General features: G+C 43.5%; 1 protein-coding gene across 1 annotated transcript; it reads right to left on the bottom strand.

Moving 5' to 3' along the window:
* Positions 1–409: 409 nt before the first annotated feature.
* On the bottom strand, positions 410–15795 carry RCVRN (recoverin). Its single transcript, XM_060780406.2, has 3 exons — positions 15314–15795; positions 6357–6468; positions 410–2598 (listed from the first exon to the last, which is right to left on the bottom strand). Exons 1-3 carry the CDS (start codon positions 15692–15694, stop codon positions 2510–2512), a joined length of 582 nt encoding a protein of 193 aa, XP_060636389.2. The 5' UTR covers positions 15695–15795; the 3' UTR covers positions 410–2509.
* Positions 15796–16596: the final 801 nt, after the last annotated feature.

The following is a 16596-nucleotide window of genomic DNA, read 5'->3' as shown; positions in this document are numbered from 1 at the left end:
CCCCCCCCCCCAAATTCTCAGGTTGATCCATGAGAAGGCTTTACTGGTACATTATTTAAACTGTTATGTTTATTCATATCATGATCTGATCACCATGCTCAATATATCCCATATGCATGGGGGTATTGGGGTAACGATACAAAAGGTTTGCTAGGGTAGACCCTCTTTCACTCAGACTAAGCCCCCCCCCCCCCGAATCAAACTCAGCCCCTCCCAAAACAAAATCCTGGCTACATGCCTGATGCAGGCCAATCATTCCTATTATTATGCAGTCCTATTTATGCAGGCCATCATGGAGTTGAACTTGGTTGGGACATTCCCACATTCTGAAATGTTCCTTCGTCACACCTTGATAATATAAGTCTTTCTCCTTTTTCTGTTGGAATATACTCCTCGGTGCCAAGTCTGATACACACAATGCCCTTTATTGAAAAACAGACAGGGTAACAGAAACTTAAAACACGCTCCTCTTTAGTATATTAACCCTTGCCAACCCCTCCCTAGAAGTAAGTAACCCTGTTTTTTCTTACAGAAACAAGAAACACCGCTAGTGTGATAGAGGAAGGAAAAACAACGACGGACATTAAAATCCACATCTAGGAAGAATTATATTGGCTCTATAGTTCTGTTAGCTAGCTTGCTCGCCCCCATTCTCCAAAACAACCCAGTACAATACATCTTCGAGCAGTGTTGGGCAGTCCAGTGACAAAACAGAGATGTATTTGCCGGTGTCATGTTTTGAAAATGCAAGGATCCAGAGAAACCAGAGGAAGCAAATCCATCCCATTGATCTGAGTGGTACTAACTTCTGAGTAAATGCGTGCCAGATGGGGAGTTGTTGGCCTCCCAGCTCTCGAACTTTTAAGAAATACAAAGGGATGTTATTATATTTAACTGAGTGCAAAAGAGAAAAAGGGACATAACTATTCTTAGGGTTTTGAACTTCAACTCCCACTATTCCTAACATCCTTAGACCCTTTCCTTGTCCCCCTCAGCCACATAGGTGGCAGTTAACTGAGAGTATGATAATAATTTTCCCCATGGGTGCCAGTTAACCAAGAATATGATAATAACTTTCCCTATGGGTATCGGTTAACTGAGAGGATAATTACTTTGTCCATCGGTGCTGGTTAACTGAGACGATGATCATGTCTTTCCCCATGGGTGCTGGTTAACTGAGAGTATGATAATAACGTCCCCATGGGTGCTGGTAAACTGAGAGTATGATAATAACTTTCTCCATGGATGCCGGTTAACTGAGAGTCCATTGTTGTAACTTTCCCCATGGGTACCAGTTAACTGAGAGTATGATAATTTTCCCCATGGGTGCGGTTAACTGAGAGTATGATGACTTTGCCCATGGGTGCTGGTTAACTGAGAGTATGATAATAACTTTCCCCATGGGTGCTGGTTAACTGAGAGTCCATTGTTGTAACTTTCCCCACTGGTGCCAGTTAACTGAGAGTCCATTGTTGTAACTTTCCACACCAGTGCCAGTTAACCAAGAGTCCATTGTTGTAACTTTCCCCATGGATGCCAGTTAACTAGTTTGCTGAGGCACTACAGCTCTCTGGCTGAGAACTCTAAATATTCCCTCTTCTGCGCTACAAATCCCAGGATCCCAAAGGACAAAGGCCTGGCAGTTAAAATGGGATGGATCATAGCACTATAATTGTGTTAAGCAAAAGAAGCCCCCGGTGGCGCAATGGGTTAAACAATTTTGCTGCCAGGACTGCTGACCGAAAGGTCGGCAGTTCGAATCCGGGGAATGGGGTGAGCTCTCATCTGTCAGCTCCAGCTTCCCATGCGAGGGCATGAGAGAAGCCTTCTGGTGAGCTTCATGACTAGTCTCCTGGATCAAAGATCAAAATCCGCTGACTCTTACCTCCTTTCTTCAACCTCTTTTATGTGTGTCTTTGTTTTTGTTTTTTTGCAATTTAACAACAACAACAACAATAATAGCAATAATAATATTTTCCTTGTTTCTTACTGTTTTTCATATCTCAACCTTTCCTCGACCTTTCTTCCCCCTGCCCCTAAATATGTTCGCTCAAGTGAGCTTTTTTTAATGGCAGCGGGGCTGACCTTCCATTGAAAAATAATGAAAAATTAAAAGGACAGAAACAGAAAAAGGATGGCTATCGCTAACAGAGTTGGTACAGGAAAGGGAATACAGTTGTGTTTATAGTCGTACTTTTCCATGAGTGTGCACAAATTCCCCCCCAAGTTCTATTTCTCTCACACATACACTCACACACACACACAGGGTATTACAATATTCCCCTTTGCTTTGCATCATGCATACAAACATACGCTTCTATCAGAGCTTGGAAACAGTATTTCTTTAAAAAAGCTATAACTCCCAGAATTCTGCCAAGCGAGCACAGCCTTTGGCCATGTGGGCTGGGGATTCTGGGAGTTGTAGTCTTCCCCAAAATGAACTTTCCCAAGCTCCGATTTTTTACACCCACGCTTTCAATTTCCCTCCTAACAATTAATACCAAAGCTCCTATTTTTTCTTGGGCTCATACTGGATGAGTCTCATTATTGCATCGTTCTTCATCACTCCTTCAATAAACTCCTTCTCAGCAAGTTTATCTGTTGGAAAAGAAAGAAAGGAAGACATGCGTTCGTACGTATTCAATGCAGTAGCAGGCAGTACAAGAACAACATCAAGAGAAGGGAGTCTCCCAGCAATATTTGGAAACCTTTCCTATGTTGGACTAATATTTTTTAATTGGACAATATTATATTAAGTCTAGTCAGGTCTGATTCTGGGAGGTTGGTGCTCATCTCCATTTCTAAACAGAAGAGCCGGCGGTGTCCATAGACACCTCCAAAGTCATTACCACATGGAGTGCTGTTACTTTCCCGCCGGAGCGGTACCTATTGATCTACTCACATTTTACATGTTTTTGAACTGCTAGGTTGGTAGAAGCTGGGACTAACAGCGGGAGCTAACTCCACTCCTTGGATTTGAACCGTTGACCTTTTGTGGGAGCGGTACCTATTGATTTACTCATATTTACATGTTAGCTGCTTTTAACTGGATTATATGACTTTAAAGGTAAAGGTTTTTTCTGACATTAGTCAAGTCCAACTCTGGGAGGTGGTGCTCATTTCCATTTCTAGGCCAAAGAGCCGGCATTGTCCGTAGACACCTCCAAGGTAATGTAGCCGGCATGACTGCATGGAGTGCCGTTACTTTCCTGTTGGAGCTGTACCTATTGATCTACCCACATTTTGCATGTTTTTGAGCTGCTAGGTTGGCAGAAGCTGGGGCTAACAGTGGCAGCTCACCCCGCTCCCCAGATTTGAATTGCTGACCTATAGGTTAGCAAGTTCAGCAGCTCAGCAGTTTAATCCACTGTGCCACTGGGGGCTCCCCTGGTTTATAGCCATCCTTATATTTGCTTGATAGGTTCTGATATATTTTCGCTTTTCCTTGATACATTAATTGTATGTTAGGGACAATTTCATAATAATCCATTTATTTGGTTATTGTCTTCATGATGGTCTCCACTGACTTATTCTTACTATTGGTTTCAGTATTATGCAAGTACACAACAACTATATCTAGGCACTACTCTCTTTCCAAGCAGACCAACTTTGAGGATATCAGAACAGTACCTTTCGCTGAAAACTCATGACTATTTTGATACGAGAAGAATAAAAGGATTGATGGCATCTAAAAGTGGTTTGCAACCTTGAAGACCACTAGTCATGGAAACCTACTTGGTGACATTGGACAAGTCATACTCTCTCAGCCTCACAGGAAGACAAAGGCAAATTTCCTCTGAACTAATGTTGCGCCTTAGAGCAGGCATGAGCAAACTTTGGCCCTCCAGATGTTTTGGACTTCAACTCCCACCATTCCTAACAGTCGGTAGGCTGTTAGGAATGGTGGGAGTTGAAGTCCAAAACACCTGGAGGGCCGAAGTTTGCTCATGCCTGCCTTAGAGTCTTCATAATAGAAATGACTCAAAGGCACACAACAACAACAAACAAATCCTGCCCCCTCATACAAAATGTGCCGGAAGCTAGGATAATTTATACATATCCGGCTTGAGTTGATGTGTGTCTGTGTATATATGGATTTGTGCTGAAGTTATTTGGTGGGGAAGCTACCCTGCAAAGCATCTAAAAAACCAATTTAAATTTTGTCAGGAAACGCAAGGCATCTTCACCCCCATCCTTTGATTTTTGAGAGGCCAGGTAAAGCAATATTGGAGCACTCTGAAATCATAGCAGCCATTTATTTTGTATTGACCTTGGGGAATAAAGCTGCCAAGAATGGAAAATACATTATACATAAGTCCCAGAGTGGAAAAATCAAATATAAACCTTATAAATTAAACATTCATAAACTCCACTGACAGAATATTAACTACCGCTAATCGGTCATTCTGCATATCATGCCCTGCAGCCTGCTTAACAGCACAGATTATGCCTACAATCAATTTGGCAGAGATTGATGCCAACTGGCTTCTTCTTAACCCTCCCCAATGCATTCAGCGAGGCTTACTCTCATTGAAGTGTGTATAGCAAACAACTGGTGGCCCTCCAGATGTTTGGGGGGGGGGTGCAGTTCTCTCCATTGGTGATGATAAGTAGGACTGATGGGAGTTGTAGAGCAAAGGCATCTAGGATTGTAACCTTCTCCAAGATAAGTACTTGCCAAATGCTTTCAGCTGCCTTATCTCCAAACAGTGGTTTTCAACCTGCGGATCCCCAGATGTTTTGGCCTTCAACTCCCAGAAATCCTAACAGCTGGTAAATAGGCTGGGATTTCTTGTAGGCCAAAACACCTCAGGACCCATAGGTTGAGAATCACTGCACTAGGAGATATCAATCAAAATCCTGGTGGACACTCATGTCTTTCTAAGTTGACTTACATCTATTCCAGTGGTTCTCAACCTGTAGGTCCCCAGGTGTTTTGGTCTTCAACTTCCAGAAATCCCAGCCAGTTTACCAGCTTTTAGGATTTCTGGGAGTTGAAGACCAAAACATCTGGGGACCCAAAGGTTGAGAAGTATTGATCTATGGGAATCTGGCCAATGGCAATTGTATCCCTCTAAAACATATGGGGAAAACTGGGTTGTGGAAAGTTGCTCTAATGCATGTATATCTGCTTGTATATGAACACCTAGTTAGCAGGAAATGTTATAGGGCAAGGCTGTTGCCTTCCAGATGACGTTGGACTGCAACGCTCAGCAGCCCTTTAGCCGGTGAGAAGAATACTGGATGTTGCATCCAACAACATCATCAGAAGGGACACGTTCCCCGTTTCTACTATAGGATAATAGTTTTTTTTCTGTTGTCAATCTAACTTCACTTCCAGATGTCGTTGGACTACAATACCCAGCAGTGCTATAGCCAGTGATGAGGAATACTGGATGTTGCAGTCCCAACAACATCATCAGAAGGGACACATTTCCCAGTCCTACTATAGGATAATAGGGTTTTTTTTTCTGTAGTCAATCTATCTTAAATAATCTTGGATTTCAAATGAGAGAATCAGAAGAAATCATGGGGACCATTCAGGTCAATCTCCAACTGGTGGAAAACAAATAGTTGCATCATAAAGTATCTATTCAGCAACACATAATGGAAAGAGAGTGTGATTTGGAGACCTTAGACAGCAATTTTGGAACCAAGCAGACATACTACCAGCGTGTTCCTATGTTAATCACAGAGCTTGGGAAAGTTACTTTTTTGGATTGCAGTTTACAGAGTCTTGCAGTAAGCAGGGTCTGGGGTCCCAGTGTCTAGGAGGTTCAGGAAACTATAGTCTAAAAAGTGCATTTTCCAAAGTCTGTATTAATCTATGTTAGGAATGATGAGATTATTTTTTCTATGATGTACAAAAGCCAGTAAGATATGTAAAGAGCCACTGTACGTGTATGCCTATATAAGTCAGGTATGGGCAAACTTGATCCCTCCAGGTGTTTTGGACTCCAGCTCCCTCAGGAAGGGTCCTGAGGCTGTTAGGAATTGTGGGAGTTGAAGTCCAAAAACCTCAAGAGTCCAAGCTTGCCTATACTTTGTCTATATGCAGTTATATTGATCAGGCCTACAAATATAAACAAAGGCCAGCTTCCAAGCCAAACAGGCTCACCACAACCTTTTAATTTGATGAGATATTCTGTCATATATCATGGTGGTTTGACAGACGATCCTTAAATGCTTTGAATGAATAAAATATTAAGAGTAGGCCTGCTCAATTTTTAATGCCAACTAAGGCATTATATAGAAAGGTAGGAAGTGTGGTGACGGTTGGGATGGATCCAGGTTTCCTCTTTTGCCAAGAGCAGAACATTGAGGAATACTGTAGGTGGGACGACAGAAACACTTACCGGTTTCTCCCTTATTAAAATATGCCCACAGCTTGTCAGCCCGTTTCTGAGGAGTGTTTTCATCCTCCGGCAAAGTCTTCTGTTCTTCAGGAGGAATCATCTTGAATATTGCCTGAGAGAAGGAAAGAGAGTAGATAGATAACCTTCGATGAGTACCATTTGGAAGATGGAATCAGGCAAACATTCATATTAGCAGGAGATCACAGCACCCATAGTCACATTTTATCTCTCAGAATCACCCAAACACTATATCTCCCAGAATTCCCTAACCATGATGGCGATGCTGGCTCCAGGATGCTGGGAGTTGGAGTCCTAAACTTGATTTCTTACTAGAATCCTGGTTATAATAGAATCATAACAGTTGGAAGAGTCCTCGTGGGATATCCAGTCCAACCCCCTGCCAAGAAGCAGGAAAATCGCATTTAAAGCACCCTCGAAAGATGGCCATCCAGCCTCTGTTTAAAAGCCTCCACCACACTCTGGGACAGAGAGTTCCACTGCCGAACAGCTCTCACAGTTAGGAAGTTCTTCCTCATGTTCAGGTGGAATCCCCTTTCCTGTAGTTTGAAGTCATTGTTCCGCGTCCTAGTTTCCAGGGCAGCAGAAAATTAGCTTGGTTCCTTCTCCCTATGATTTCCCCTCACATATTTACACATGGCCATCATCATGTCTCCTCTCAACCTTCTCTTCTTCAGGCTAAACATGCCCAGCGCTTTAAGCCGCTCCTCATGGTGCTTGTTCTCCAGACTCTTGATCATTTTAGTCACCCTCCTCTGGACACATTCCATCTTGTCAACATCTTCCTTCAATTGTGGTGCCCAGAACTGGACACAATGTGATTCCAGGTGTGGTCTGACCAAGGCAGAATAGAGGGGTAGCATGACTTCCCTGGGTTCTTACCTTTCATAGCTATATAGTTTCTAGAAAACAGGAATCTTGCATATCATTTTTTGTTTTCTCATCCTTGACACTTCCATTGTTCACTAAAGAGCCCTAGCGCTGATTTTCATTACCTTCCCCCAAAGATAAAGGTTTTGACTGAAGACATAATAGTGTAAACATGTGTGAAATTTGGAAATACCAATGTTCAGGAGGAGTATTGGGCAGGAGCATATATAGCTTGGCAATATGGGAGGGCACAAGCCAGTCACACCTAGAAGTGGCAACCTGTCGCATATGGGGGATTTGCAAGTAGGGCATGAATGCAAATTGCACCCTCCCTGCTTGTGTTCCCCTGAAACTGGAATTGAGAGGTATATTGCTTCTAATGCTGGTGGTAATCTATAGCCCCTGGTTATTAATAGCCTTTGATAGACTTAACCCTCCATAACCTTATCTAATCCTCTTTCTGAAACTGTCTGAGTTGACACTTGTCCCTGAATCTTGTGGTAGGAAGTTCCACCATCTTCCTTTCACAGACATCTGACTTGAGCATGAGGACTAAATCCTCTATTGCAGGCATGGGCAAACTTTGGCCCTCCAGGTGTTTTGGACTTCAACTCCCACAATTGTGGGAGTTGAAGTCCAAAACACCTGGAGGGCCAAAGTTTGCCCATGCCTGCTCTATTGCATCTCAGAAACTGAGAACCTAAGAAGTCCAGGGCAGTCCATGTTGACATAAATATCTCTGCCCTTCAACACTTTGTCACATGCCCACCATCAGAGAGGGTCACCTCTCTCCACCTAATGACAAAACTATTTCTGGGAAAGAAGAATAGATAAGAATACCTGCTGAGAGAAAGCAAGGATGGGCGGTTGAGGCCATACAAATAAATTATAAGGATAGCTGTAATAGCAGAAGACCAAGAGAAACACCACTGAGATGTTCAACTACAGCAGTGGTTCTCAACCTGTGAGTCCTCAGATGTTTTGGCCTACCCCTCCCAGATATCCCGGCCAGTTTACCAGCTATTAGGATTTCTGGGAGTTGAAGGTCAACACATCGGGGGACCCACAGGTTGAGAACCACTGAACTATAGGATGAGTGCTATCCATCACTTTGCTTTCCTACTCTTCATCCATTGACCTCAGGGTCTAGCTAGCTGTTCTTAGTGTAAACTGGCATGAGGCAAACTATCTCAAACTCCAACAGTGATCCTTGGAGCTAAGTGAGGGTTTGAGCACAGTTCTTCATAAATCAACCCTAGCAATTTGACCAAGATTGGTCTCGGAGTATGAGATTATCTAGCTATGGGTTCAAATGAGTAGTTAGTTCATAAAAGAGATCAGTGGGTTGAACTTCTGTTCTACTTGTTAAGAGGGCCAGATGTTCTCTGAGTTTGAATTATGGGGTAAACCAGTGGTTCTCAACCTGTGAGTCCCCAGGTGTTTTGGCCTACAACTCCCAGAAATCCCAACCAGTTTACCAGCTATTAGAATTTCTGGGAGTTAAAGGCCAAAACATCTGAGACCCACAGGTTGAGAACCACTGGCGTAAACAAAGAGTGGACATCCACATTTTATTGGAGTGACATTCCTAGCAGCCTTAATTGGAAAGGTGTGCTGGAAGTTTCCACTCCAAGAACATCTAGAGTAGGCATGGGCAAAGTTTGGCCCTTCTTCAGGTGTTTTGGACTTAAACTCCCACAATTCCTAACAATCTAGAGAGTCACATAAGAGGATGTAGATTTGAATTTATGGAAGGGGAAATCGTTAGATATTGAACACTGCAGCAATGGCCGAATAAAAAAACACGAGAAAGGAATGCCACACATAGAAATGTTCAACTGTTCTGTTTTCTTCTAATTGAACAGTTTCCAATCTGGAGTTCAAAGATAATGTTGGACTATGTTTCCCAGAAGTCCTCACTGTTGACTAGGCACAAGTGGGTTTTGAAAAGACGTAGCTTGACATCTGGAACCACTGTTCTAGTCAGCTTTCGTCTACTGCAGTCATGGGCAAACTTGGGTCCTCCAAGGGTTTTGGATTTCAACTCCCACAATTCCTAACAGCCGGTAGGGAGTTGAAGTCCAAAACCCTTGGAGGGCCCAAGTTTACCCATGCATGCTCTAGTGAAAATATTCCCAACCATCCTAGTAGAGTTCCCTTTTGCTTCCTCAGTGCTGGTGAAATTCTATTAATTTGGGGTTGAGCCAATCCCTCCATCCACTTGGAGCTGATGTTCAAACAACGGGTTTCTGATGCTGGATGTTTCTACCTGTGCCTCAGCAGCTCATCCTGGAAGCTATTTCAGGAGTGGAGTGTGGAATACATGTATAGATGCACACACTCTTGGGTTAATCCTGGACTTACAAGCGATTATGTGAGCTTCCAGATGGCTTGAGGGGGACCATTATGAGCACTGTCCAAGTCACAGGTACTAGGGAAAGCCATAACTGTCTTGAGAAAAGTTAACTTGGCACTGACAAGATGTTCTGCAAAGGGCCAGTAGTGTTTCTGGACTATTTACAGGTTGGAGAAGTGGGCGGTGGATAGAAGTTTATATGTATTTTTTTCCACCTGAGAGTAGACTTGCAAACCTGTTCAGTTATCTGGGTTTATAGAAGGTATGGGCAATAGGAATTATGGGAGTCGAAGTCCAAAACACCTGGAGAGCCCAAGTTTGCCCATGCTTGCTATGAGGAATGCAAGCAGAGTGCCCTCTTATGCTCTTTCCTCTGCTGACATTACTATATACAATATTATATATCTATTATGTCGCTCTGTTCCATATCTCTTATCTATCTTTTTGAATATAAGAGCCTCTGAAGAATCTATATATTTCCTTTTACATCACCGGGATTACTAATGTTGTGGTTAAAGTGGATTCTGAGCATGTTTAAAGTATCAGCTCTAATGCCACTCTTTGAAACCAGGACTATGGTTGTATATTGTCGATTTCATTGTCTATCTTTACACACGCTCAAGTGCAATGGGAACCTCCTAGTGAATTGCAAAGATACATAATGGGACCCACAAGAGCGCCCTGATATGTAAAGGGGTCTATGGATGCTCGTTGGCATTCTTTGGTCAATATGCATTAAGAGCAACTATAGCACATGGTGGGCTCCCTTATGTAATATTTTTTCGTGTCAGGAGTGACTTGAGAAACTGCAAGTCACTTCTGGTGTGAGAGAATTCATAGCACATTATTGGCTCCCTTATGTAATAATATATATTTTTTTCCATGTCAGGAACGACTTGAGAAACTGCAAGTTGCTTCTGGTGTGAGAGAATTGGCCATCTGCAAGGACATTGCCCACAGGACGCCCAGATGTTTTGATGTTTTACCATCCTTGTGGGAGGCTTCTCTCATGTCCCTGCATGGGGAGCTGGAGCTGACAGAGGGAGCTCATCCGCACTCTCCCCGGATTCAAATCTCCGACCTGTCAGTCTTCAGCCCTGCCAGCACAAGGGTTTAACTCACTGCACCACAGGGGGATCTATGTAATAATGTGATACCATCTTATTGCTGAATTGAAACACTAGGAAACTGCTCAATTCTGTTTCCCGCAAACACAAATCCTATACTGAATTCCAGGTCTTTATGCCTTTTTAATAGAGCAATTGGAAATGTGCTGAAATCTTGCTGAAGGGGGACATCCAGCAGTTCAGCATCACACATACAATTCACAATATTTCCCCACTCGTAGGCAAAACAAGGAGACAAAGTATATATTTGATATATAAACATACAGGGCAAATTGTTTTGCACATAAAGATCCCATCTGCAGAAAGTACCATATAATAGGATTCAATGGATAACACGTTGAGTATCGAATACAGGCACGAATGTTAAATCAATGTACAACACTGAGCAGTTGTGAATTATTTTTTAATGGAATTATTACTGACTTACCTTATAGGTTTCCTCGTACTGAACAGCACAATGTTATTAAACAGGGAAGTGTGATTTGGTGTGCTGTGTCGAAGGGATTTTATTCGGCTTTTTTCGTGTGTGTCAGGAGCGACTTGAGAAACTGCAAGTCGCTTCTGGTGTGAGAGAATTGGCTGTCTGCAAGGACGTTGCCCGGGGGACGCCCAGATGTTTGATGTTTTACCATCCTTGTGGGAGGCTTCTCTCATGTCCCCACATGGGGAGCTGGAGCTGACAGAGGGAGCTCATCCGTGATCTCCCCGGATTGGAATCTCTGACCCATCAGTCTTCAGTCCTACCGGCACAAGGGTTCAACCCATTGCGCCACTGGGAGCTCCTATTTTGGTCGGCTGAAATGCGGGATATATCAACTTAGTAGTATGTCGGGCGCATTTGAATCTCCTATAAGTTGTCCTTAACCAAAACAAGCTTCTCTAGTGCAAAGATTTCCATACATTTAATGTTTTCAGATACGCGTCATTTCGCGACACAGTAATTCAGTTTTACTAGCAAACTGGAAGATAAACCAGCCCCTTATAAATGGTAATAATGAAATGTATGGGGACACAACTTATCTCATGAAAACTTTCATTGATAGTTTGGAAAATCTTTAATGTATTGCTTATTTCACAATAGGGCTGCTGTAAGTTTTTCGGGCTGTATGGCCATGTTCCAGAAGCATTCTCTCCTCAGGAGAGAATGCTTCTGGAACATGGCCATACAGCCCGAAAAACTTACAGCAACCCAGTGATTCCGGCCATGAAAGCCTTCGATAATATATTTCACATAGACTCAGAGATCTCTAATTATCTTCGAGTGACACACCTACACACTGAAGCTGACACACAAACTTGTCACTATGCAGAGTTTGAAAATCTGTGGAAGAATTTGCCTTGTTTTGTTAAGGCTCAAAACTGGGCAAACTTCGGCCCTCCAGGTGTTTTGGACTTCAACTCCCACAATTCCTAACAGCCGGTAGGCTGTTAGGAATTGTGGGAGTTGAAGTCCAAAACACCTGGAGGGCTGAAGTTTGCCTATGCCTGGTGTAAAACCTTGTGTTCTTTCCCCATCTTTTGCTTTTGGTGTGCCAATTGCTTCCAAAAACCCTTTGCTCTGCTGCTGATGGGCAATGCCAAGGTGCTCAGTTGCGACAGGCACAACAGAAGAGTTTGGTGACAATTTGAAAACAAATAGTATATTGTGGCACAAACATTCGCGGACTAGAGAAACACTAATTCCCATGTATTGTTGGATGCCAGCTTTCAGAAACCCCATTAAAGGTACAGGACCTTTCTCCGGTTTTCGGTGCATCAAAGCTTAAGTCACACACGGAGACCAATGCTAAACCTAAGGGATTAACCCAGGTCTAATGCTGTCACCACTGGTTGTACATAATAATCCTTTCCTTAAAGGCCCAAGGAACCATCTCTGATGTGTATCAATAGGAACGTGGTATTTTAAAACAGGTAGTCCACAATCCTGAGCAGATTTTTATTGCCCAATTTGGATTTAAAAAGTGAGCGCTTCCCAGTTTTGTGTCAAGCAAGCGTGAGCAAACTTTGGTCCTCCAGCTGTTTTGGACTTCAACTCCCACGATTCCTAACAGCCTCAGGCCCTTTCCTTTTCCCCCTCAGCCGCTTAAGCGGCTGAGGGGGAAAAGGAAGGGGCCTGAGGCTGTTAGGAATTGTGGGAATTGAAGTCCAAAACATCTGAAGGGCTGAAGTTTGCCCATGCCTAGTGTAGCGAGAACCTATTCACACAACAGTATCAACCCTGTATCTGCGGGGAATACATTCCCAGACTTTGTGTGGACAGGCGAAACTGCAGGTAATAGCGAATCCCATTGAAATGAAGGACTTCTGGCCCAAGAGTACAATTAAGTTGTGCTGGAGGACCTAGAAAATACCTAGAGAGGACCTATTTTGTTGGACATGGTTACAGGTGTGTGTCTGTGTCTTAATGTACATAATTATAACATTATTCCACTTTAGCTTCCATGGTTCCATCATACCCAAAAACGTGTATTTTGGTGAGACACTAGCTGTGAACCTCCCTAAGTTCCCAATCATCCCCTTGTTTCATTTTACAGGAAAAGCTAAGATATTGGACATGGATAAACGAAACTGCAGCATCAGTCCTGCAGTTACATGTGTGTGCGCATGTGCGTGTGCACATGTGCGTTATTCCACTTTAGCTTCCATGGTTTCATCATACTCGAAAACTTATATTTTGGTGAGACACTGGCTGTGATTCCTCAATGTACCTCCCTAAGTTTCCAATCATCCTCTTGTTTCATTTTACAGGAATAGCTAAGCTATACTTTTTGGGCCCTGAAGCAGAAAATCCCACAAGATCCTCTCACCCTGCAGATAAATAAACTCACATAAGAAGTAGTAAACAACTGCTCTTTCGTGGCACTCATCTCCTGCAATTGCTTCACTCAGACTAAAGATAAATTCACCCTCAATACCAAAAACAATTTACTACCTCTGGTTGCAAAAGGAGACTTCTTTCACGTTCTCTACTACACAATTACGGCACTCTGATCCCACTTTAACTGCACTATCGGTGCAGAATCTTGGCCTACGTGGGAATGGTCTGTTTATGATCCCATCTTTTCAAGGTCAGAGAAGAGGAAGTTATTCCCCTGAAGATACAGTTGAAGCAAGGCGAATATTGCACGGAGTGGGTCAGGGATTTAATCCCACCTAATCCAACTTTAATCTCAGATTGCTCTATCTTCTCTTACATGGGGAGGGGGAAAGAGTCTAGAAGCTAGAAAAGTGGAGGAAGGTCAGCAACGGCAAGGATTTTTTGGACATGTACACAGAGCTCTGTTAAATCCACAAAGAGGCAAGTAAGGCCAAGTTTATGTGGCTACCGAAGACACCTTCCAACCGAATGCTGTCCTTTTCCATGTTTTGAGTCACTGTTGGATATATCAAGTCTTCCTGGGAAGGAATTTCAGAGCATTTGGAATAGCAACAGCCTAAATTTTGTCAATGAAGGTGTGTTGTCAAATAGGCCATGTAAACTGAACCAATCGTTTCAAGTCCTAAGTAATGATAGACTATGAAGTATGCCCATGTGACTCTTTAAATATTGTTAAAAAGCTCATACAATATTAGAATTTCCAAGTATCTTTGAGTGTGGTTTCAAACCAGTTTAAATTAGTAGCATAGAGCCGTACAGATTTGGATCTTTTAGAATATACTCTTTCAGAAAGATAGCAATACCTATCCTGCATAAAACATGGGCATTTGCTTCTTGCTGGGGACAGTTGAGGCCAGTGAGATATAATTAGCCATGGATTTAGAGCTGTTTACTGCTCTGTCAATCCCGTTCATCTCGTTAAATAGACGTAACAGGATTTCCCCCCCATAGGCCAAGGCTAATTCCATTGGGCAAAAGACAAAGCCTTTGACCAAGGTAATCCCTTGTCATCCCATCACGTCCAGGTGGACTGAGGGGGAGTCACGTGTCCAGTTCTTGCCCCTTCCGTCCTTCCCCTTTAATAAGTATGGCTCCAACATGTGACTATAGTTGGTAACCTATTGTCAATGGGATTTACCTGTAGAGTAAGACACTCTAGTTAAGACTAACCAAGAGGATTATAATTTTCTGTCCCATAGGAGAATGAACAATGGTTGGTAGGACTGAATTTGCTTCAAGCATAAGCAAGCTTGTGATGCAGCTCCATGAATGGGACTATATGTCTCTTTGAGAGATCTGGATATGAGCTAGCCACTTTCACTGGTTTCCATCTACTGAAATGGACTTGGGTTGAATATATTGCCATTCCAGCTGTAAGAAGACCTGATGTAAAGGGATATGCACCCCAAATCAACTACTACCCAGAGAAAAACATTAAACAACTCAACAGTTCAGTGGCTTCTTCAGTGAGTTATCCGCCAAGACACCAGACTTGGAGGACCATCATCCTCAGGCTACGAGGGATCGCGTAAGTAAGTAAGTATCCTCCAAACAGTCCTGTGCAAAAGATCCACAACAGTTAGCCTCATAAATGTAATTTAATCCACAGCACACTGTTGTGGGGAAGCTCTCAACTTGGATCTTTCCCGTGACCCTTTCCCCATGGCTCCCTGTCCCTCTCACCGCCCCACACATCCCCTTCACTTACTGCAACGATCTCAAGAACCTCATGTTTGCTGATCTCTCCATTGCGATCCACATCAAAGAGTGAGAAAGCCCATTCCAGCTTGAGGTTGGTCTTGCCGGTGGAGGTGAGATGGAGTGCAATGATGTACTCCCGGAAGTCTAGGGTCCCATCGTCGTTGGTGTCAAAGCTTCGGAAGACATGCCGGGCATAGACCTTGGGATCAGAGTTGGGGAAGAAGTTGCCGTAGATCTTTTCAAACTCAGCCCGGCTGATGCGCCCATCAGGACACTGCTTCTGGAAGCTCTCATACCATTTGCACAGCTCGTCTTCCGAATACTTGGTGTTCAGCTTCAGATCTTCCAGGATCTCTTTGGACAGAGCTCCGCTCTTGCTATTGCCCATGGTTTGGGTGTATGCTCACGCACCCCACGCCGCTTCACCAACAGTTCCTGGCTTGTCCTTCCTGCCTTGTTTCAACCTAGCCAGTGGAAGGCCTTGTGCCCAGGTCACCTTCTTATATAGACTCCCTGGGATGGATGTGGGTGGAGTCGGGACCCTGGAGTCCTCACTTTGCTACACCTGGTGGCCATGATGAGTCTGCATGTGTGCACACACATATTGTACACACAAAGGGAGAGAGATTGAGAGAGGGGGCTATTTTAGGTTGCGCTGATCACATTTGCTCCAAGCTCTTTAACGCCAGGGAAATCGGATTTGGGCTTTGCGGGCCTTCCTCGCTCCCTCCTTCCTTGTTGCCCTCCTGGCCTCTCTTCCCTTAACGTTGGGCACGGTTCCTCAACATGTGCCAGCCCTCAAAGTGGCTGGGCAAGGGGTGAGTGGGTGGGGAGAGCAAAATATCTATTGAAAAGAATGAAAACATGCCGATCACCCTATGAGGAGATGGCATATGTAGAGACGAGTGGACAGATGGCAACACAGTGGAAGCTAAAGCTATTGCTCTCTGACCCCAGGAATTGGTCTACCTTAAGCAGAAAAGCACCCTGTAGATTAATAGCACTTCTGGTAATAAACAACCACATGAAAAAAGCTGATAAGACATGCAGATCATGACAAAATAGCCAAAATCAACTACTTTTCCAAGTGCCACCAAGTGTCATAGGAGAGACGAAAAGTTGCAGTACTATGTAACGATACCTGAAAGTAACCTTTATTGGAAACAATAGGATTTAGACCTTCTGCCAGTCAACAACTGATTCAAAGGGTTTGGCTAAGTGAAACTAAACAACTACAACCCTACTTCATCACAAGAGGACCTAAACCAGGCATGGGCAAACTTTGGCCCT

The sequence above is a fragment of the Anolis sagrei genome, chromosome 6 (genome assembly GCF_037176765.1).
Source record: "Anolis sagrei isolate rAnoSag1 chromosome 6, rAnoSag1.mat, whole genome shotgun sequence".
Lineage (NCBI taxonomy): Eukaryota > Metazoa > Chordata > Lepidosauria > Squamata > Dactyloidae > Anolis > Anolis sagrei.
This window is presented reverse-complemented; position numbering and strand designations above follow the sequence as displayed.

Coding starts and splice junctions, on each gene's coding strand:
- RCVRN (XM_060780406.2), bottom strand. CDS start 15,694: ATGGGCAATAGCAAGAGCGGAGCTCTGTCCAAAGAGATCCTGGAAGAT. Junction 6,469..15,313: donor AGGTTCTTGAGATCGTTGCA/GTAAGTGAAGGG, acceptor TCCTTCTCTCAG/GCAATATTCAAGATGATTCC. Junction 2,599..6,356: donor TTTTAATAAGGGAGAAACCG/GTAAGTGTTTCT, acceptor CTTTTCCAACAG/ATAAACTTGCTGAGAAGGAG.